At 42.2% G+C, this 23,307-nt stretch overlaps 1 protein-coding gene across 8 annotated transcripts in view; it reads right to left on the bottom strand.

Moving 5' to 3' along the window:
* Positions 1–23,307, bottom strand: part of NOD1 (nucleotide binding oligomerization domain containing 1) — a 29,478-nt gene that overhangs the window by 5,851 nt on the left and 320 nt on the right. For 3 of the 8 annotated variants that reach the window (XR_006166838.1, XM_042806449.1, XM_042806446.1), the window contains exons 2-12: positions 20,632–20,759; positions 15,744–16,082; positions 13,709–13,883; positions 10,688–12,491; positions 8,574–8,657; positions 7,424–7,507; positions 5,772–5,855; positions 3,638–3,721; positions 1,422–1,505; positions 876–959; positions 712–795 (exon numbers count right to left, since the gene is read on the bottom strand). Coding sequence is in view for 6 of the 8 variants with exons in the window: in XM_042806449.1 (XP_042662383.1) it covers positions 712–795; positions 876–959; positions 1,422–1,505; positions 3,638–3,721; positions 5,772–5,855; positions 7,424–7,507; positions 8,574–8,657; positions 10,688–12,491; positions 13,709–13,883; positions 15,744–15,959 (2,783 nt within the window). In the remaining 2 variants the exon portion in view is untranslated. Of the gene's footprint in view, positions 1–711; positions 796–875; positions 960–1,421; positions 1,506–3,637; positions 3,722–5,771; positions 5,856–7,423; positions 7,508–8,573; positions 8,658–10,687; positions 12,492–13,708; positions 13,884–15,743; positions 16,083–20,631; positions 20,760–22,372; positions 23,168–23,307 lie in introns of those variants that run through there. The other 5 variants (XM_032991233.2, XM_042806448.1, XM_042806447.1 and 2 more) reach the window with 5 other exon arrangements.

Genomic DNA, 23,307 nt, shown 5'->3' with positions numbered 1-23,307 from the left:
AAGCTTGTAAAGGGACTCCATTTATTATGTTATCTTGATCACTTGGAATGAATGGATGGCTATTTGTTTCACAGCCCACATCTGCCCAACTCCATCCATGGACAAATTCTTGTGAACCTCTGGATTAGAACAGCTAACGCTGAGTTTTCTTAGAAGTTTAACAAGTCTCTTTGTGATTGGTAGAAACAATCCCTAGTTTCTTGGCGATTTATGTCTTACAGATGAGTGTCTTGCATGAGTGAAAGTGCTCGCCCTAAAAGAAAACATCAGGCAAACAGGACATGTATTTAAGTGTCTGCCTTGTAGGTTCTTGGTTGAAGAGTAAGAGTTGAGCTTGCTACGTTCACAGTAGGATGATAAATAGTAAGAATCATAATAAGGTTATTATATTCTAGCTGTCTGCTTGTTTTTTTGTTTTTTTTTTTTTTTTTTGGGTGTTTAGGCCAATACTGTTCCCCTAAGGAGAGATTAAATCAATTATTAGTTTGAAAGTTACCAGGACACACAAACAACTTAAACTTCTCCCTGTATGAAAGCAGGTTCAAAGCACTAGACAGCAGCTTTATTAACTTTCCATTAGAACTGTCTACAACCAGTCAGCTGCATCCAGACCATGCACAGAAAGCTTACTGTGACCTACATAGACTTGGAAGGTGAAGCTTTAATGCAGTGACTGCCAAAGAGCCTGTGCCTCTGTGGAATGCAACTCACCATAAATGCACCAGTTTCTTGTTGACCTTCAGCATCTCTGCAAAACTCATTGCTGCCTCATCATCTAGCTCGTTTTTAGTCAACCTAAGTGGGAAAGAAAGTGTTCTCTTAGGATGTTATCATTATTTTTCAGCCCCGTTTTTCTAGGTTGTCTGTGACTTAGCTTTAGACAGCCAAAGGGGGATGTGCTGTTCCTGCCCTGAGCAATTTCTAAAGGCTGGACACAAAGAGATACTGAAGAGGAAGCCCTGGAGGTAAAAGAGACAAGAGTATCAGATCTTTATGTCTCAGAGAAATGTTCTAATGATACTTTCTTATGATGGTTTTAGTGTCTAAAAGGTGGATGAGGTGTAGTGGAAAAAGGTAGAGACAACACTGAAGAGGTGTAAAAACTGAGGACAAAGAACTTGACTTCAGATGATGGAAGCGAGAGAAGATGGGGAAAGCAAGATGGAGGGAATAGAGCAAAGCACGACATTGGGACTCTGGAATGTGTCCTAAAGGACATGTGCTGCTGATCCATTACTCATGTCCACATTCTTTGAAAGGGGTGCATCTTGTAGCTTGATGGTACCGAGAGCACAGGGGATGACAAGAGGGACAGAAGGAAGAGGGGAGAGCAGGAGGAGGCGATGGGATTGGAGGGAATAAAATTAGGCGGCAGCTGTCTCTGGAGAAAGAAGAGGAGGAGAAGTAGACCACACAATTACCAGAATATTTTCACGGAGTTGTTGTGTTGCATAGCTTCAGCAATACTTTTGCCTCCCTCTGTCGTGATGCCATTGAATGCGAGACTGTGAAGTAAAGACACAAACGTGTAAGAAACAGCCGGCATCACTGCCAAATACTAGTGAATATCTTGGATGATCTGTTTCCCAGTTGTAGAGATCAGCATTTGGGTGTTTCAAAGGCTCACATACTTTGCAAACCAGTAAGTCCTTATGACTTTTACAAGGGAGAACGGTTCAGAGGCTGCAGCCTGAGTGCAGGTCTATCATACAGGCCAGAAGGTTTGTTGTCAGTGAGTTGTACTCTTGGGACTGGCAGCAGAGTTGCACACAGTGATTTTGAGAGTTAAGGCTTTTAACAAGGACAAAGAATTGTGCTTAGCAGTACACAGGCTTTTACATGCATTTGTCATCCCAAGTCCCTGTACAAACTGGGCACTTTGTCCTTTAAGTCCTTCAGACGCCTGAATACCTCATTCTTCTTCTAAACACAACACCTTCTGTTGTGTATAGAGAGATGAGCTTGTAAATGCATGCTTTCCATTACAAACCACAAACACTTCTTAGTCTGCCCTTCATTCTTTGAATAGACATTGGCAAAATCATCCAGTTAAGGTTATGCTCCAGGCTTTGAGAGTTCAAAAAGCACTTACCCCCCTCAAATGCCAAGCCAGAGCTTCAGAATAATGCAAGGTCTCAAAAAAAAAGGTAGAAATGGGGATTAAGTAGGGCAACAGCACAAATACGTGTTAGCATGAGTCCCTCCTAGCTTCAGCTGAAACTAGATATTCTCAGTTCATCGTGACTGGGCCTAAAAATGGCAAATATGCTGAACTAAACTGATCTAGTAGGGCCTGTCTTCCTTTAGCCTTTGCATAAAGCCACCGCTGGTGCCAACTATGAATTCAAATTATGAAGCAGGATTAACCAGTGGAAGATACGAAATGAACTCAAAGTGAAAGTACATTACAAAGCAGAAGATTCACCCTGCACAGGTGCCAGCAAAACTTAGCTTTAGCCAGCACAGTTACTACTCCTTATTTTTGCAAACACATTCATCAGCATATTTGTTCCAGTCTGAGAATCCCTCAGCTCTGATCCAGGTTCAAAATGTTTTCTTTCAAGTCTGATGCGTCTGGATGGATTCTGCAATTATGGGAAGATGGCTATTTCAGATAGCTTTTAAGTTTAAATATATCTAGGTCACTGCACCTGTTCAGCTTTTAATTTTTTAAGCCCAGCTATCCACTCACATAAAGGAGGACAAGGCACCAGCTCTGAAATCCCTAGATCTGAAGTGGCAGTAGTAAGCTCTCCAGAGATCCCCAAACTGCCCGAGTACTGTGTATCTAAAGAAACTGGTGCCATGTGCCACCTCGTGGTGAAACCAAAGAGCCTTGTCTGCTCCCTTGCTGTGGAGGCCAGTGGAACTGGGAGACTAATTGAAAGGCTTACCATGAATCCAGTGCTCCAGCTGTGTGGAGGGAGACTTCAAAACAGCAGCAGCTGCCACACTGTGCATCTTTAAATCCCTAGCCAGCACTTGAAAGTCTGGCAGGGGATGGGCTGTTTTACACTGCTGGCTTCTCCTCATTGCTGTGCTCCCAACTTCACCCATGCTAGGGCTTTGAGGAGGCTCGTTGGAGATGAATCACTGAACTCCAGTGAGAACTACATCTCAATTAGCATTGAGTGTGTGGTGTCCTAGCTCCACTGGAGTACAGGATGAGCCTGAATTTAAGAATGCCCCAGTCCCTGCCCGAACAGTTTATCACCTAGAAATTACTTTGGTAAAAGCTGCTGTACCTTCACAACAGGAACTGTTAATACTGAGCTCGCTGGGAGCCCGATTCTGTGACAGTTGGTGCATCATTCTGCTGATGCTCCCAGACCAAAATGGCATCCACTGACCACGTGCTTTCGCAAATGCCAGTAACTCTGTGCAGCATGAGGGGAGGAGGTGCAGACAGAGGAAAGGATGCCAGCCCTGCAATATTTTTGACTTGCTTAATGGCTGCACAGGGCTTTTTTGATTCAGTCTGGCCTTCTGCTTGCACCAGGAGCCTGTTGGTTACACAGTGAAGGCTGCAGTACCAGATGGCGTTCCAAGCCAACGCTTGGCGGGAAGAGTCATCGCTTCAAAGCACGAGGTGAAAGCCAGCACTAGGCTGAGCTGCCTGGCTCTGCTGGAGTTTTACCTCACGTTTGTTAACCTGGGGTGGTTCCTCAGCGCCTCTGCAAACGCCTTCGCTCCTTCATCTCCAACTTGATTACCCCACATCCTGGTGAAAAGAGGAAACCGGGAGATATCAGGTGTGCTGCCCTACTCCCCGTCTCAGCGTTACATCCTCCCTTTTTTAATTCCCTCCTCTCCCTGCCTGATTACTTCACAGTCTTCCAGGCTTGTGAGAAACCTGGCAGGTACCCTCCCCGCTGAGCCAGGCCTGTTCCACTCCCTGCACCCCACACCACCAGCCGTGCTGACTCCCCAGCACGCCAAGGCCACAGCACAGAAGCAGCTCTAGGAGACAGCCTGCTGCAGGAGTGCTTTTGGGATCACCTTGCTGTGCTGGGCAAACCCTCTGCAGCCCTGTACCCTTATGGGGTAAAAAAGTCTTGTTGTCCTGTCCTGTGAGCTGTGGTGAGAAATAGGCCAAGTCCTAAATCCTATCATTTCCCAGCTCAGCATTTCCTCCCCATGCCCTGATGAGGTTTATCTGTTACCTGTTAGGCACAGGCTGTCCTTTACACAGGGCAAAGTACAGGTCTTGGGAAAGACTCCCCGCACGCACGGCGACCTACAGCCAAATGGGTGACTTTTTGAAGTGAACTGCTCTATAATCTCTCCCTCTCCTTCAGAATAGTCTGGCAGAACAGCTACAGTTCCTTCAGCATTATACCCAAGTGGTATCTCCCCTCTTGCCAGATGCCAAAAGAAAGATCAAAATCTCACAGGGACAGTATGACCTTGAGCTCTTCCACCCATTTGTAAGCAATAGTATTTCCAATGGCAAAACGACCCTTGGTAACACAAAGGGTTAAGAGAAGGTAACATGGTAAGAGCTGCAGAGATTTGATCAATGTTTAATAGTATTACCTGGTCAAATCTTTTCTATGCAAACCAACCACTTTGAAAATTCACCCTATATTATGAGGCTTGAAAGCGTGCCTGCTAAAGTATAAGGGGTTTTTTTACAGGGATCATGGCTTGATGACTCAGAGCCACACTCAGCTTGATGGGTAATTAGTTGGCAGCTCTTTTAAAATCAATTGAGCTTTGTGGCATCTGAACACATCCACTTCCAGTAAGTTCCCCAGAATTTCCTTGTCCTTCATACCCAGTGCAGTTTGTTATGTAAATGTTGAATATATCTGTTTAAATGTTTCTATCTGAGCTATCCTAAATCCATTTGGAGTGATTATTTCCTCCACAGGAGAAAATAGGAATCCATCACTGAAACTGCAGCAAGTAGAGCATATTAGACCCAGCTATATGACAATGGAAGTGTGCATGCTGTTGACTGTATTTGTGAAATGTTGTAGAAAAACAAAATTAAAGGCCAAAAATCTGATTGTTCAAAACTGATTTCCATATTTAAGGGTTATTCAGATACTCAGAATGGCTAAACAGTAGGTTTAATTCCATATATTTGAGTATTAGATTTTGAGAAGAAAGTTCTCCTGGGGAGTGGAAAGAAAAACTGGGATTCGCCAGAGGGGAAAAAACAAACAAAAAAAACCCCTCAAGTCTAGCACCTCTCCTGAGAAAGAGGACAGGGACTAAAGGTTTAGAGTACATTCAGTCCTCTATCCAATAATAGCAGACTCTTTGGTTAGGGACAAGCCAGAGAGAAGGATGATGGGAATTCCTTTTTATTATCCCAGCTCACGACTTTATCAGGACTTGATGCAGAAGATTTGACAATTACAGCAATGACATTCAATAACCAGGTGCATTGCCAACAGTCATAAAACCACCCAGACTTACAAATTACCAAATATCTCTAGAACAGCTGCGTTGCCATACAGAAAGTGGCTATCTTTACATACTGTCCTCTTGCTAGTTTGTCTCTCCTGTCAGAGCAGGGATAAAAAAAAAGACAAAACCCAAACCAAACACTGTGTGAACTGAAGAACAATAAAGCAACCCTCCTTTTCCCTCTGAGTGGAAAACGTAGCCATGTTTCTGCACCAGTTTTTTCTAATGCCACAGTTGGGTGGGAAAGAATAGCAGGAGGAAAGAAGGTAAGAATGGAAGAAGGAATCTTAAGGGGTTTATAGATGCCTTGCTAAGGTCAAACCCTGAGGTCTGCTCCTTAGCGCTGTACTTACCCAATTTCAAACATTGTCTTGCTCTTCTGGATGGCCTGGGCAAGGCACTTCCCTCCTTCGCTAGTTATTTTGTTTGCTCCTATTCTGCACAAAACACATGGATTGATGAGGTACATCACTTACAACTGTACAGCTACTAGAACACCAGCTCAGAAAACAATACAAGTATTTAAGGCTAATTAAGTCTGGAAGCTAGCTACAGTAATCAAAGATTAACCTAGAGTAAAAAGTACTGAAGGCATTTGACCTTTGATTAAAAGACATCATTTTATGTTATCTTTTACATATTTTGCATGCCATCCCCCCAAATCAGAATTATTACTGTAGAGTCTTGGGTTTGGTGCTCAGTGTGTCAAAAATGAGCTTTAGGAACTGATCCTCAAGACAAGGACCTCTGCCCAGTTTTTAATGTAGTTCATAATATCAGCTGTGGCTACAGAGCACATGAATTACATGCAGCATGTTTCATGATGCTACAGGGAACAGAGTATTTCTTGATTGTGTTGCTCCAGAGGAGACTGCAGCTGACAAGCACAGACTGGAATAATTTCAAGTCTTTCTGTTCTGAGCATAGGCTATAGGTAGTGGCATAGGTCAGTGCAGCAGTGAGTGTCTCTGGTTGGCACTTTACAGAAGACCTCTTTTTTTTTGGCCTATGTGGGGATATCAAATGGCTGGAGCTCAAGGAAGAGGTAAGTCTCAATTGCATATACACTGTTGTAAAGAACAAACCAAACCCCAAAACCCCTCAACCCACTACATTTACATACAAATAAAACTGGCTTTGACTGACTTCAGGCACATGAATATGCACTCTATCTCAAAATAGTATCCAGGGTTACTACACAACCTGAAAGCAATCATCTTCCAACAGGCTTTTTTGGTGAAAATTAGATTAAACAAGCAAAGCACCATGTCAAAGCAGTGAAAGAACCAAAGTGCTCTTGGGTTTCAAAACTCTGCAAATATTTCAAGTGGGAAGGATGTGGCTAGTGGGGGGTTTCGGAACAAGTTAGTGGTGGAACAAGAACTAGAACCCAAGGAGTCCCTGGCTGTCGGTTGCTACGTTCATACCAACAGCTGACATTACTGTAGTTACCTCTATTTTCTGCTATGGTTACAATTAAACCATTGATTAATGATCTACCTTTATGTCAAATCACTGTTGTGCGTGACCAGCCACTCTTATCTGGGGAAGTTCCAGGAATTAAAGGGAACAACTCACCAAGTGAATTTGAGGAATTCCACAGCTGAGGTATATCAGCACAGCCTGACTCCAATGGCCCATAAAAGATGAGATATAAAGAAGCTTGGTACTAAATCGAATTGAATTTGCCTATTGCAAAGGGCAGCAAGGTTCATGCACCACTTAAGCCTCCCTCAGGTGCTCAGACTGGATTTAGGTAAAGAACAGGTCCAGGCCTTATGCTCTCCTTTTGCTGACTACTGTATTCCAGTAAAGACTAGAGATTCAAGAGTTTCCCCTGATGCTATTCACTGCTAGACTACTGTACAAGAATATACAACTGCAACCTGGGTTATAGTTTATTTGAAAGATAATTTTTTTTCCCTTTTTCCACTCTCTCCCCTGTTTCAAGCTGCTTTACCTTAATTAGGGTACTGCAGAAAGGAAAAAAAAAATTCCAACATACTTGACATATTCAAGGCTTGAACACTCTTCAATTAGTTTTGCAACATATTTGGCTCCAACGTCAGTGATTTGATTGTTGTATAAGCTTAAAGAAAAATCACATTGGTAAAAATAGTTTATTCCTGCTGTTACTTTAGTATTTACAACCTGAATGCTTTTATAATGCACACATAGTATCTACCTTTTTTGTATGGCTTTGTACACATTCACATGTGCTTGTATTTCTATTTTGATATACAATTCATAATGTGAAGGGCTAGACATAAAATACAAGGAGACCAGACTGTAAACATGGGAAAATATTTATATAATTCTTTTTAATAAATGGTCTCCCCAAGCAAACAAAGCTTCCCTTTATTCCTGTGTTAGTAGAGAAATAATATTGCCAGAAGAGAAGTCAGAAGAGAAAACATCAGAAGAACGTATTTTTGGCCTTTTAAAAGAAGTCATAAAATCCCCTTGCAAATATTACTGAAGATGAGATACCTGAGCAGATGTACTTACACTAGGGCACTAATGTAATGAGGAAGGAGGCAGTTCTTGGTATTCATGTTCACTTCTCAATAAGTCATTTTTATGTAGCTACTTAACCAAGAGCAGTAAGTCAGAGCTAACATGCCTTCCAGTTTCAACTTGATTAAGAACTAATTAAGGTCTTAAACAAATTGGTACAATGAACATGACACTTGAAACTTTATGTTTCTGATACTGGTCTCTCCCAAGCTGTAACTGCTTTGCATAGTTGAAATAAGTCAGTTTACAGCAGAGAAAGCAGGAGGCTCTACCTGTAAAGCACACACTCTCGCTCGCGCGCTCTCTCTCCCCTCTACAGCTAGCAGAGGCTGTAGGTATAAAACTAGCATGCCCGCACAGTTTAGTGACCCTACAGTGGTCTGCAGTGTGTTACAGAAAGGGCTTGATGTCAGCGGAGGCCACCCTGTGAGGCAGTGCAATGGGAGAGGAATCTGTGGTCCTTTTCCCAGCGAACTGTTACAGGATGGCAGCTGAATCATTTCTGACACAAAATGCTGCTTTGCTTATGAGAAGGTAACTGTGGTTTCCACCCCACCTTTGCTGCATCAGTACTGTCAGCACTGCAGTTTTATTTTCTAGTATCAATATCTAGTGTTTTGCTCCCAGTTGGTACATACCCCAAGAAAGTCACAATTTGGTACTTTGAGAGCTCTTCATACAAGATCCTCACTCCGTGATCTGTGACCTGATTTACACTGAGCCTAAAATGAAGGCAACGAAAAGAAAGTTTGAATCAATACAGATTACAAGTGTTCATCACCCATGAATTAACAAATGACTGGAGATCTATTCCTTTTTCCTCCGATATTTTAACAGGTCCTTATGCCCCATATTAAAAGCTGTTAAGAGAAATGTGAGCTCAGTTTCATACGGCTCACTTCAAAACCAACAGAAAACAAAAAGCCCCAAATCTCCAAGATAATGCTCTGGAATCTTTCCCCATTGAATCGAAAACAATAAAATGTTCTAAGTCAGAAACCAGAGATGAACACCTCATTCTCCTCCTGCACTTACTGTAATTGCAGGAAGAAATTCTGCTTGACACCCTAGCAAAAGCAAGCTTTCCAAACCTCTTGCAACCTTCTCTCTGCGTACCTAGTTACATGCATCTTGAAGTCACAAGACATTCAGGCTTCACTGAATAAAGGTTGTGAAAAGCCCTGGCCAGGAAACAGAACTGCAGTCCCATGGGCGTGCTAGATGTTTATAATTTTATTGTCCCAACTAGATATGAAACTAATCAATGTCAGTCACTCACAGAATAAAAATACTTCTTTTCACGTTTTGTTTTGGTTTTTTTTAAAAAAAAAAAAAAACTTCTTGAGCTTTTTCACCTTGCCCAAAAGGACAGGTTCCTGTGAAACATCCCAATTCTGATGAATCACATTCTCTAGGTAAAGCTGTCTCTGTGAAAACATTTTGACCACCTTTAGTTTCTACACAAACTCAGAAGCTGAACATTCACTGCTGAAAGTCCCTTATCAACAACAGCCTCCCTGGCTCTTTCTAGGCAATAACCTGGTCACTTTGGAGTGCACTAGCACACAGGAGATATCAGAGCCAATTTCTACAGATCAGAACAGTCCGCTTCTTTAAAAAGGATGGTTAAGTTGTTAGAAACAGTATTTACTGACCTGTAAAAATTGGTCATTAGAAATGAAAGTCCTAACATCAGAAAAGCCATAAAGACAAAAAAAGCAACTTAACAGACTGGTTTGGTGCTGGGGTTGGTGTTGAGATTGTACTGTGTATGACATGATCATATGATAGGGACAGAAAATGAAAGTCTGTCCTTTTCTTATTTATTTTGTCTTACATACTTATGCATTTCCCCCGCAAGTTTCTGTACTGCTTTCTCTTGGGAGGTCAAATGATTTGCAACTAACTGGAAAAAAACAAGTGTCACTTGCTTTGATTTAGTCCTAGAGGAAAACATGCCAGAGCATAGCCAACCCCGAGGAATAAATCCATTTATAAAAAAAGATTCTCATAAGGCTGAAGAAGATTTTAAAAAGTATATATCTGAAGTTCCTGGTTTTCTGCACTTAAATGTTTGGACAAATAAGGTATACCTACATGACACAACCTCAAGGGACTGGAGGTAGAACAACCTGGCCTGTGATGTTAGAGGTGGGGTTAGTTCTCCCTGATCATTCCAAGCCATATCCTCCCTCCACATCACCTCAGGGAAACACCACATCTAAAGACTTCAACTTAGTCCCTTCATGGAGTACTACATGTTAGCTTTTGTTCTGTGAAAGCCAGACATCTCAGCAGGATGTAAAAGCAAGAAATTCAGAGCTTCTGATCAAGGGTTTTTGTGAGTAGTAGATCCTCTCTTATCCCACATGACAAAAGGCAGAGATAGGCTCAGGCAATCTTCAGATAACAGAGGAAGCACTTCTTTCCTTTCTTTTCCTGTAAGCACTTTCTTCCATAAAAATCCTCTTTTGAGACAAAGCAATTTGAGAGGGAGCTAACTAAACCTACAGGTTTAAACAGTCCTGGCTTCTAAGGACTTCTTATCACCCTTTTCATTTGGGTTTCCAAATTCACAGCTTGTCCCTGGTCCTGTGACTGGCTGAACAAAGATTGCAGAAGATCTGAAACTTTAATTTCCAGCAGCAGTAAGAATCCTCATCTTTCCCCACTTTCAAGGTCAATTCCTCCAGCCCAGCAGTTTGTGGAATAAACCAAGGATAAGCAAGGACCTGCTTGCATAGACTCCTACCTGATCACTGCCAGCTTGCTGAAACAAGGTAGCAGCTGTTTTACTCCATAGTCATTGATGTTGTTGTTGTCCAAATCTAGAGCCAGGCGCTTTTGAAAGTGATGCATAACAAAGGAAATAGCGCTGCAGTCAGCTGAGCAGGCATTGCAGTATGTGAGCTTGATGTAATTGGCACGCATGCGTTTGGCAGCCAGCTTCCCCACCTTCTCACTCTGAGTCTCATAAAGGCACCTCAGCATCCAAACAAAATTGGGCTGGACCTGGACCTGATTGTAGTTTGGAAGCCTGGAACGAGTGATGCCTTTCAAGTGGGATTTCATGCTCTCCCCAAGGTATGTGATGAGCGTCTTTCTCTTCCTCTTAATGACTGCAGGCAACACTAAATGCCTGAAGAGCTTCTGCTTCGATCTAGAAAGCAGGCCACAAAGAAACATGTTGGTAAAATGGAAGTGTTCATTATTTCGGAAAGGATCCTCCCGTGCTAGCTGTTTCCTCAACCAAGGAATATGAAAGCAAGTAGTCTGGGCAGTCTCAGTGGAAGAACATTCATTGAAAAACTGAAGTAACTCCTTGGCACCCACTTTCTCTTCAATAACCAGGAACAAAGCTGTGAAAAAAGACTGAAGGGTTAAGTGCAAGAACTCATAAGTGGTCTGACTGTCACAGCCACTGTAACTTTTAACTGTCCTGAGAAAGCCCAATTGCAAATCTCCTTCAGAGATGTTCACTGATGAGACTTCGTCCTGCTCAAAGATAAAGAAAGAGTTCTCCATCCCTTTGTATGCCATTTTACCCAAAGCTAGAAGAGTTTCCTTTCTTGATTTGAACATCTCTGCTTGGCTCCTGGTGTTGTTCTTCAGCAAACTTGTTTTCAGAGATCGGTTCAGATGGACTTCAATCATGAGCAAAAATACATCTGTCAATGTAACAGAACAGTTTGGAAGCTCATGACTGTCAAACATGGAATGGAAGTGTTCATAGCATTTAAAGATAATCCAACAAAATAAAGGCACCGAACACAAACTGCAGAGATTGGGGTTAGCTTCCAACTGGTTCAAAACCAGTGTTCGTTGCCCCTCATCTTTGAAAAACATAGCAGTGTATTCCTTCAGGTTACTGCTGGAGAAACCACGGAGCAACACTTTCTTTCTAATGATGTTTCTTTGGATCTCAGTTCCTGTCCTCGCTGTAAGAATTTTCTTGGATCCCTTAAGAAGCTTTCCTCTGAGAAGACTTACCAGCAGCACCAGGGGGTGGATGGGTTCATTGGGTGAACACATCTCGGGCACACTACTGAGATCAAAGTTGGAATAGATCTCATCAAAGCCATCAAATGTGAACAGAACTGTATGAGGGAATTGCAAGATGTAATGGAACACCTCTGTGGGGTCCTGGTCTGGGTAGCAATTATATTTGAAGAGTAGGTCTTTCAAACATATGGCTTCATCTTCCTTAAAGCAACTAAACATCCTACATCGGAAACGGAAGAAGAATTTGGCTCCTACGTCCAGTTCTTTTCTGGCCCAAAGGCTTTGTATCTTTTGCAACAAGATGGATTTTCCAATTCCTGCATCACCAAAGACATAAATAGTTTCTCCATCTTCATTAATTAGCCCAACTGCATCATCAAAAAGGGCTTCTAATTGACATACTTCGCCTAGACTCTCATTGGTAAAACTGACCAGCTGCATAGTACTGTTAGAGTAGATTTCTTCAAGCAGCATCTCTTCCCTCTGAGCATATGACATAACAAACTTGGAGTCCCGTCCCAGTTCATGTCTGAGTTTCTGGCAATACCTGCTAACTAAAAAGACAGTGGACTATTATTAAAACGACTATTATTAAAAGCCTATGTACACAATGACCCACCTCTTTGGGAACTGAGAGGGGGTAATAAGTAATTCTAACGTAAAATTGGTTCTTTGGCAGATTACTTCTATTTGTGCTGCCATCATCACCCTCTTGGGAAATTCAGGTGCTAATGAAAGGTGACATGTGTGCCACCATTTCCTGAAAGCCAATACTGATGCTGCATTGGTTTAAGGGGCTGCTATCTTTCAGCTGAGACTCGAAGCCAAGACCCTGACCCTTTGTTAAAGGCTGTTTTACTCTCTGCAAAGGCTTGTTGGGGTTATTGGTCACTGATTAGTTTTGGCATCTGCCCTTTCACTACATTTATAATCTACCTGCGATTTCTATCAGGTAAGTGGTTATTCTTTCCTAATTTGTTTGCTAATTTTTATTACTGTAAATAGAAGGCAAGTGTTGTAAAAACCAGGTGCCAGGCACCTCGAAAGATTCTTTTCCAGATGACAAAAAAGAGAGTCTCAGTTATTGTGCAACATTGGCTTGTTTTTATAGCAACAAAAACTTCACTTCAGATGGGGGCAAAGTAATTCTTCTATTTCTATAGTATGTAAAAACCTCTCAAGAGGAAAACTTTTATTTCTGCAATACTTTTGGCTTTTGGTATAACTCATTGTCTAGGATCACGGAATAATTCAGGTTGGGAGGGACTTCAGAAGGTCTCTACTCCTACCTCCTGCTCAGAACAGGGTCATTTATGAGAGCAGATGAGGTTACTAGTTGGATCTTGAAAACCCCCAAGTATGGAGGCTGCACAGCCTCTCTGGGCAACCTGCCTCATTGCTTGACTGTCCTCATAATGAAATACTGGCAATTCCATTGCCAAAACATCAGAGTGTTGCTAAGAAATTGTAGTAGAGGCCTTGAAAATACTACAGCTGGCACAAGATGGTTATGCCATTATGCTACATCTCCACAAACAAACGCAGAAAGAGCTTGACTTTAGCAAAATGGGATGTAATATATCAACACGACTGTTTTGTTACACAGTGTGCCTTTTAATTACTTGGCTACCACTACTAGCAAGCACAGCATAAGCACAATTATTTTTCCTGGCTGTGCCTGACTAGACTTTCCTATTCTCACATCAGCTGGTTAGAGCTTCGTACATAGCAGAGTGGTTCTAAGGGAAGGGATATAGATGCATGGCCTTACCTGGATCTGTATTTACCACAGGTTTACTACAAATATTGTCTGAAGGCTCATAACCTATTTCATCCAGCCAAGGTTGAAGTTCATAGTAAGCATCAGTGACTTTCTGCAGGACACGGATGAAATATTCTGAAACTTCTTCTCCCTTGCTTTGAACCAAGTCTAGCATTTTGCGAACCTGAAGAAATACCACATGAAAGAGCACTGATACATAGCATTTTACCACAATTATACTTGTAGACTGCTTTAGGATCCTTTTTGGACTGGAACAGGGGACTAAAACCAAAACTGGTGCTTCAAAAACTTGAATTCAGAATCGGCCTCTGAGTCTGAAACATCACAAACTCACTTGCTGTTTGTATTTGGATGTTGCAAGAGAGTTGGCTTTGCAAGTTAAGGTCTGAACTTGTAGCTAAATCATATGCTAACCAGAAACAAAATGGATAAATACTGCTCCTCAAGAGAGAACCCAAAGGACTTTCTCAGCCCAGCCAGATCGTGTATTTTAAATCCCATGCTAGTTAAAATAAAAAAGGGGTGGTTTCTCAGTGCCATAAATTCGCCCTCGGGATTGTAAATACTCCAGTCACATTTAGATTTACTCTAGGATCCAGCCAGATCCAGAGAGCAGGGTAGGCAGACTCTCTCACTGGATTCTTAATGCAGATCCATAAACCTACAACTCTCCCTTTTCACACAGGAACGGAATTCTGCAGGCTCTCTCTGTACAATGGGCTCTGCAACTGTTACTAAAACTAACGGCTACCAGGCAGTGGCTGGAGCAGTTCAAGACTAAGAGCTACCTCTGAAGGCAAGGCAGAGTCTGATCTCTGTGCAACCAGTACAGGGCAACCCTAGAACAAAATCCTCTGCGAGACCGATCAATTATCTGGGGGTCCATTTTGAATGTCTGGATCCTCTTGCTAGAAATGAATGAGGAATTCAGTTTTAGGAGACTGTGGTCCCTTGTGAGCTTATATCACGGTTAGGTACATACAGCACAGCAAAACCATGGTATTTTTTGGCAATTTGTATGCTCTAAAAAGCAGTTTTGTGCCTTCCAGAGAAGGTCTTACAGAGTCCATTTCACTTACACTGCTGTGGCCTGCTCTCTGTCTCTGCCTGGACTCCAGAGGCATGGCCTCCCCCTCAGCTTTATTACAAGAGTCATGTGTATTATGCTGAACAATGAGAAATGGGGATGATCATACAGTGTGCATTTATTCAGCTTTGACCCTATACACAGAGTAAGCACTGTGTTACCATTTCAACTTGCCAGCAAGAATGATTATTTTATGAAAATCTGCACTGTTAGTGAAGTCTGAATTTTGTATGGTTTGCCTGTCTCTAACTGTGACACTATTCTGAAGCTGCATGACTCGTTGGTCAGGGAAACAAATGTGGAGTTTGTCTTAAGTCATGATGCAAAAAGCAACTGTGTACATGTGATAATCTTCTCCTATCTAGGAAATAATTTTTGCTAACGATGTCCAAAGATAAATCAAAACCCCAAAAGTCCCAGGATATATCAACTTTCCATACAAACATTTGCAATGTACATAGGTTTTTAAAGAGGAGGGAAGGTGTGCATATGGACAACTCACAATCATTAACTTTTAAAATATTTAATTTCTGTCTCTCCTCCTCTAAAGCAGGATTATCTGTCCCACAGCATCCTGAAGTAGATTTTCCTTGCAATACTCTGCACAATAACGAAGGCTCACATGTAGCAAGCTGCACTCTAACAGCCACTGTGGTCACCTGCTTATCAGAGGACAAAGCTGCAGCTGTGGTAACAGAGCAGCAATTATCACCCTGCTGGTTCCTACAACTGCCAACGGGCATTACAAGAAGTGCCAGACATGCTGGAAAGAGATGTGCTGGAAATACTTGTCCAGAAGGAACAGGGTGAGGAAACTCTAAAATAACTAAAATTAGAAAGACACTAGACGTAAAATTGCCAGAAAAGCCCATAAAACTCGGTGGTAAATTGAAAGTAACAAAAAGCTTACAGTGGCTAGTGAAATAAAAAGAATACCTTATCTGCTTGAGTTGGAAACTGGGCAACAATCTCTGCATCTTCAGTGGAGAAGTAATCATTCTTAATCAAGTTGTCAATCAAACACTGCGTGTTTCGGATTCTACTGACCAGAAGTTCTCGGTATACCTTCAGCAAAGCAATGAAGGATGGAAGACTTGCTCCTGGAGGTTTTTCCACAGAAGTCCCCAAGTTAGCACAAAGTTGGCCTTCCATAGTTGAGATAGCATGGAGCTGCTCCACCTAGCCTCATCTTTGAGAAACTGTCCATTTGCAGTGAGAAGTCAGCTTGGAGTTAACTTCAGGGAAATGGGCAATCTGTCCTTCACGCTACTGAGCCTGTAAAAAGTAATTGTAGAGAACCTCAGTTTAAACCTTATCCTATGCAGATCCATCTTTCAATTAGCCATCAAAGAATACTTCCAACCTCTGCATCACACCATGGCCAACTTTATTAAAAAGTTTCTTCCTCAGGTACCTCCATTTATTTGTTCAGGTTTTGGAAAAATAAAACATCTCCAGCAGGCTGTCTCTCTTCTATACCAGTACTTTACCGTAGCATGCCTCAAACAACAATGGCATCTGCTTTATTAGCTGCCTGTTCTTAGTGCATAATTAAGTATTTTTTATTAGCTTTTATTGTTTCAGTAGACAAAGCAGGGCATCTGTCCAAACATATCTGGACAAGGAAATAAACAGAATAAAGTTATATTTTATGGCAATTAATTTTGTAGGAAAAAATAATTTACAGTAGCAATTCACTTTGCTTTTTCTTTGTTACTACAGAAGACCCTTTATAAAGTGTTGCCAATATGATAACTGTCCCTGTAAGCGAGGCCTTGTGAACTCTGAGACAATTTTAGCTAAACTAGGAAAAAGTGTTTAGCTACAGGGCACCAGGCTTGAGAGGCAGCAGTGAGACTGTGGGAAAACCACTGATCAGATGTTCCTGTTAAGAAAGCCGAGAGTAAAATAATGCTAACAGTGAAAATGCTGCTGTAGATTTCAGAGCTAATATACCACCTAGGTGCACAGAGTGCTTCACACCTCTTAAAGCTATTGGTTCAGACAGTGTGTAAAACAGGGAAAACATCACTGCATTGGTTTAATTTGATTAATCTTACTGAATTTGGGTGAGTAACCATAAAAGTTAAAAATACAGTTTTTCAGATTCTGAAAAACTGTAACAATGTTACAGAAAGGACTGAAATAAGTGACCATAAATATACAAGATCCCATCTCCAGTGATTCACACAAAAAAATCTGGACCTCACTTTGAGCTGGAATTGGACAGAATAACTGAATTCACGCTCTTTCCCCACAAGATGAACTAGGCCTGGAAGATGGCACCACAATTCATATTCATTACTGGATTAGGCATCCAACCCACCTCCATATTCATAAAGGGAAAAGACTGCACACAGTACAGCTTGTAATGAAGATATCAATTTAAAGCCTGTGCAAACACTTAGGCTTGAATGCCTCACCTCAGCCCCTGCAGGTACACCTAGAGACACAAAGAGATCATTAACTCAGACAGCTATGGGCTCAGGAAACCCTCTCACTGCTGTGGAGATGTTGTGTAGAAACTGTACTCTTTAGCATCACTGCTTTCTCCTTGTCTACAAATACATATGCTGTGTATGCCCTCGTTCTCTATACCAGCTCTGGAGAGCTCTTTTTAGATGCCCTTTTATTCCCTTTTTTTTTTTTTTTTTTTTTTTAACAAGGCATAAAGCAGTAGGAATCGGGATCTGACTGCTCTCTATTGTATTACTAAAATTTTTTTTCTGAATTGCAGTTAATATACCATATAGTAGGCATGAAGTTATATTGTAATTACAATTCAACTATAGGTTCACTTACGTACTATTTAGGTATGAAATTTGCACATATGATTTTCCATGCAAAAAGCAGATTTTTTTGCAAGATCACATCTGACTCACCTCGACACAATGAGAATTTTAATGATCAACATGAATTACTGACACCGTCCAGTCACAGGTAAAATGCACTGTTGCTTCAGTGGGTCAAGGGATATATGGAAAAATGCTCTTAAATTCTGATTACAGTCATATTAATAAAAACAAAACACAAAGCCCTTCTTCAACAGCTATGTAAAGGTGCCACTCTGCTGCTACAAAATTCTCACAATTTCCCAAGATGTTTACAGTGCCGGCAGACTTTCCAAATGCTTCCCCAGCACTCCTCTGACAAGCTATAACTGAGCCCTGCCAGCTCACAGATTCTTCTAGGTGACCTGCTACTGGAACAAACTCATTTCTACGGGTTTTCCATACCAGAAGCTGCAGTCTGCATCAGTACAGCTTCTCCCACTTGACGCTGGAGAAAGACACAGTTTATACTACTTCATTTTAGTGACACTACCTATCTACACTTAAAACCCCAGGGCAAACCAGCTTAGCTCCTCTGATTTCAGGAGACCAGCAGGTTCTAACTTACAGTTGCTGACCTGCACAGATGTGGATAACTGCATTAAGAGTTGAGCCCTCCCAAGGCCAGAACCAGGCAAATCCCCAGCACAAACTGCTTTGGATCACAGCCAGCTCCAAAACTGCAAAACTCTTTCAACCAAAGGGAATGTAACCAAGTGATCCGACTTTCTTACCACATGAGTAAGTGACTGCATCTACTCAGACAAATCAACCTTTCATTACACCATTCACATGACCCACCAGATGAAGTGGCTGATTTCTGAGTCACTCAGCTTCCTAGAAGCCACACTGGCACATCTCTTTGTTGAAGAAAGCTCATTCCATAAATGAACTCTATCATGAAGACCAAACAATGTTGAAAACATCATTGATTCTAAAGCTTTTGTAAGCTTTTAGTTAAAGAGATAGAGTCACCTTAAAACACATTCAATAGAAATACTAATCTTTTTCTTTCAAAATACTGCATCTACCAAACATTCCCTGCTTGCTTTGGTTATTCTAGGACCACGTTGTCCTAATATATTTTCTTTTTTCCTACTTTGTGAGAAGAACCAAGAGAAACACCCAGGAAACCATAATAATGAACCAAAGTGCTGTCATGTCTACAAAACAAATAGAAGTATTTTATTCACTCTTTCAGATCCATCTACAAAGAGGATAAGGAAAGAAAAGAGAAATACAGCAAAAGGACAAGAACATGGAAAACATGGGAAGATCAGAAGGTCTCAAGGATGCCCGCCCTGCATCTGACAAAATCCACGTCAGTACAGAACCTGGCTGTTACTGGAAGGGGTGTGCATGCTGCAGGTGACAGCACATTCCCTCTCACACAGGGTGATATGCAAGAAAGTGGAGAAACAAGAGAGCGATCAAAAAAGAATATAAAGTGAGGCTAAGCATCAGGGGAGAAAAGGAGAAAGAGCAAAAATGCCGAGCAGGGAAGTCAGAGCTGGCAATATGAATTCTGTGCATGATGATGTACTCAGTGATATTTTCAGTGGCAATAATAACTTTAAGGCAAAACCCACACCACCTAGTACTGGAGAAAACAGTAATTTTCATCAGTCTCTCTTAATAAGAAAATAATGGGAATTTCCACCATCCATAGACTAAGAAAATGCCACATCAGACAAGCGGCTGAACACCTTAAACAGTGCAGGAACAGAAAGACTTCCTGCCACATGTAGTTAAGAGCAAGGCAGGTATGTGCATGTTCATAGCAAAGAGTATCAGCTATTTTGAAGAAACTTCAGGTCCTACTCATACTAAAGTAAACACATTTTTTTTGCTGTAGTAGTTCTAGGTGAAACAGCACCTAAAAGTCCTGATCAGCATGAGAAACGTGCTTGTTCTCTTAGAGAAACGCAGTGCCCGTAAGATTCTGACAGACGATTCTGTTTTCCTAAGGCAGGTTTTATGTTCGTTTGTTAGGTTATTTTTTAAACACGAGGTCAATGTGTTGACATTGTGAGGTCTCCCATTTATGTGGATCAAACACCCCTCTTTCTGGAAAGAGTCCCAGCTTCCACAGTGCTTTAACATGAGTCTTTTCAGCGAGGGATCTCAAGGTTACAAAGTACTAAGTCTCTTGTTAAAGGATCTGTTAGTTTTCCAGTGCTAGGTTACACATCTGGTACACTTAAAGGTAAATGCTTATGCAGCTTATAAATATGCGTTGAAAGCACTTCCTTGCTTGAGTGCATATCATGTTCTTTGCCTTATCTTGGGCACTCCAGATGCTGGATTCAATTCCAGGGCAATTCTTGTGGCTGATGTGGCATCAGTCTTAGGGATGCTGTAGAAAAGACTGAGACATGCATTAATGTGAGGCACCTCAGTGCATTGACCAAGGTCTAAAACCATCCACTGTTGAAAACTACTCCCTCATTTCTGGAACTGTTCCATTTCTGAAAGGGCTAATGAATAAAATCATTTTCCTGAAAGCCACCTTGAGACACTGAACAATCCTTTGTAAAACATCACTAAGCTACAATAAAGAGAGATCACCTGTTCTAACAGCAACAGTTTGTGAACACATCTATTTAGAGAAATGAACATTAGCATTGAGGTTTATACACAGAAAGGTATGTATCTGGGGAAAAAGGAAAGGATTTTTCAAGTTTGATGCAGTGGCTGAAACAGTAGAACACCTAAATAGGAATAGAGAGAGATGAGATACCGGGCGGAGCAGGAGTCTACAGCATGGGGAGATGAGGGAGATGCTTATGGGGAAAAGCTTCCTATGTCAGAACAGAATTGGCTTCTTGTTCCTGAGAGGAAAAATAAAAATAGTGATTTATTCTAGAAGCTGCCAATGGTGTCAGGAGAATAAATTCAGTTAGCCATTTTGAGGTACAGCAGCTTCAGTCAAGTGAAGAAGACCGAATACAGACTACCAGGAATTAAAAAGAAACTGAGAACAGAATACTCACCCATCAGTCCTAAAGGCAAAGAAGAGAGAGAAGACAGGCCTTGGCCAAATGAAGTGTCAACAGGGACTGAAGGGATCTGAGAAGCAACAGCAAGTCTGGTCAGAGGTGCATATCATAAGCCTGCATAACTGAGAATAACAAAGAGGAAGCAAGATGGGGATCAGTCCAGTGATAAGGAGGGAAATGAAAAAGGGAAATGAAATTTGTCATAGTAAGAGGTACGGTAAAAGTATCAGTGTTTACAGCAAGGTTTTGTATAATCTGTGTCAATAAACTGCAGTGGTGCTTATGGCCTCTGCATGAAGGCACTGGCACTTTTATTTAGTGGTTCTTCTGACTTCCCTCTATTCTCAGCATTGTGCAAGCATAGATACATTAGTATCTTTCCTGTCCCCGCCCTTCTCACACCCTCTTTTCACTAAGATCTTGCTTTTCTTCTAATGAAACTGCTATGCCTGTTCAGCTTCCAGTGCTGCAAGTCCTCTGGCAGTGAAAAATATACTGGTTTATCATAAGGTCTTACCAAATGTAAATGCTGTAGATAAAGGCGCTGAGGATCTTCAGGGGGCGGCTGTATGAAAATAGTGCTCCATTTCACATGAAAATCTGTGCCCTTTGTGTCTCAAGTCAGATTTGTTTCCTGAGAAAAGCACTTATCGTGCCAGCCACCCCACTGCAGAGTCATTTACAGCAAGAGGAGAGCTGGAGATTTTGACATGCTTTTTCATTAATGATGGTGACATAATGTCAGTCAGGCCAGTCTAAACTCAACTTTTTGCTATCACCAGGAGAGACAGAAAAGAGACTGATTTTCCACATCTTGTTTCATGTGTGTCACTGCAGCCAGTCTTTGACTATATCAAATGAGTAAGAATCTATTTCCACACAGCAGCTTTCACTTTTAAAAGAACTTCAACTGTTTTACATTGTTCAATAGTCAAAAACGTGTAGAGATTGGAAGTAGATGGGCACATATACAAAAAGTCTGCATGTTTTGATGAGAAGAGATGCAATGTATCTCCCAGAGATACTAAAAAATAGCCTTTTATTTTTATAGCATAAATGGTACTATAGAGAGTCCCTGTACTGATCTAAATTGATATTCTGTATATACAAGTTAAAACGCTCATTCCCTGGTTTACAATCTCTGTGCAACTATCATTATCAATGCTATGTATGTCAATAAATGCCCTGTTAACATCACAGTAGTGTAAATCCATTACAACTCATGTGATTCTTGCATTGCTCCGGGGTCACTGAAATCAGCATCTTTCAGTGATTTTTTTCCCCCCTCCCCTCTCCTCTTTGACTGTACCATAAGCTTTTGTAGCCATCTCTAGTTGTTTGACGAGCAACAGATATAAAAGAACACAGAAATTATTTCTGTCTCCACCTGGTAAACTGACAGTTTTTGTTTAAAAGGCACAGGCCTTTATAGCAATATTCATATCCCTCACAGGTTTTGCTGCTACATTTCCTAGCAAATTACTTTTAAAGAAACAGAACTTTATATACAGCGTTTGGATGAATTAACAAGCTCCTGTCAAAAATATTTTACATGTGGCTTCCTGATAACTCCTTTCTGGTGGGAAAAGTTCAATAAATTAGAAGGAACCACTGCTAAAAAACAAAGACATTTTCTTTAATCAGAGAAATCTTGGGGATTTTTTTTTTTAAGAGATGGAGGAACAATTTACTGTTATATCTAAAAAAATGGAACTGCTTTCCTATCATTACTTACATATTTTCACATTCAGCCTGCAGCGAATTCTACAATTAAAGTTTCCCATTGATGGAATCGCATCTTCACAGCTCTCCTCGGGCTATCTCCCAAGCTTTGCTCCGGTCATTAACAGCAAACCTAATTAGCTGCAGCCACTCCACCTGCCCATCCACCGATCCAGCAAATCGGGGTCCCCGGGGGGGGGGGGGGGGGGGGGCTGCCTAAGGACCAGTTAACTGCTGGTGCCGGCAGAGAAACCGGCGTGGAGGAAGCCCACCCTCCCGCCTCCCCTTCAGCTTCTTTCGCGTTAAGTGAGCAAAAGCGTCAAGGCCGAAACGACTGTTTTTTGGGTTTTTTGTTTTTGTTTTTTTTTTTTCCCCCCTCTTTTATCCATCGCTCACGGGAAAAGCGAGGCGGGCCCCACGGCAGGTACGCGCTCCCGCCCACCTCCTCCGCCCTCCAGGGCCTCGCCACCCCCGGCCTTCAGGAAAGCGACATCACCGGCCCGCACCGGTAACAGGACCTATTCCTCCCAGCGCTGCTGCTGGATTTTTGCACGAAGGCGCCGTTTCCCCTCGCCGAGGCGCTGCCGGCGCCCGGCCCCGCTCCTCCCTCTCAGCCCAACACCGCCTGGCTCCCCGGAGGCGGGAGGAGGAAGGACCCCCTGCTTAAGAAACGCGAAAAGACCCAAAATTTTCAATTCCGGAGCGCGAGAAGCTCACCAAGGGGCAAGCGCCGGCGGGAGCCACGCCGGGGCGCAGCCCTCCCCCCCCCCCCCCATTCGCAGCCTCTCACGCGGTGACGGAGAAACTTTGGTTTACAACGAGCAGAAACTTTGATTTACACCCTCCAGCCCTCTCCCAGCCGCCCGCCGCGGAGCTGCTGCCCAACGCCCGCCTTCTTCCCGCGCCCCCCGGCCCTCCGCACCGCCCACCCCTCACGACATGGCGGCC

The sequence above is a fragment of the Tyto alba genome, unplaced genomic scaffold (assembly GCF_018691265.1).
Source record: "Tyto alba isolate M040663 unplaced genomic scaffold, T.alba_DEE_v4.0 Super-Scaffold_46, whole genome shotgun sequence".
Taxonomy (NCBI): Eukaryota; Metazoa; Chordata; class Aves; order Strigiformes; family Tytonidae; genus Tyto; species Tyto alba.
The sequence above is the reverse complement of the archived record's forward strand: the minus strand, read 5'-3'. Positions and strand labels throughout refer to the sequence as shown.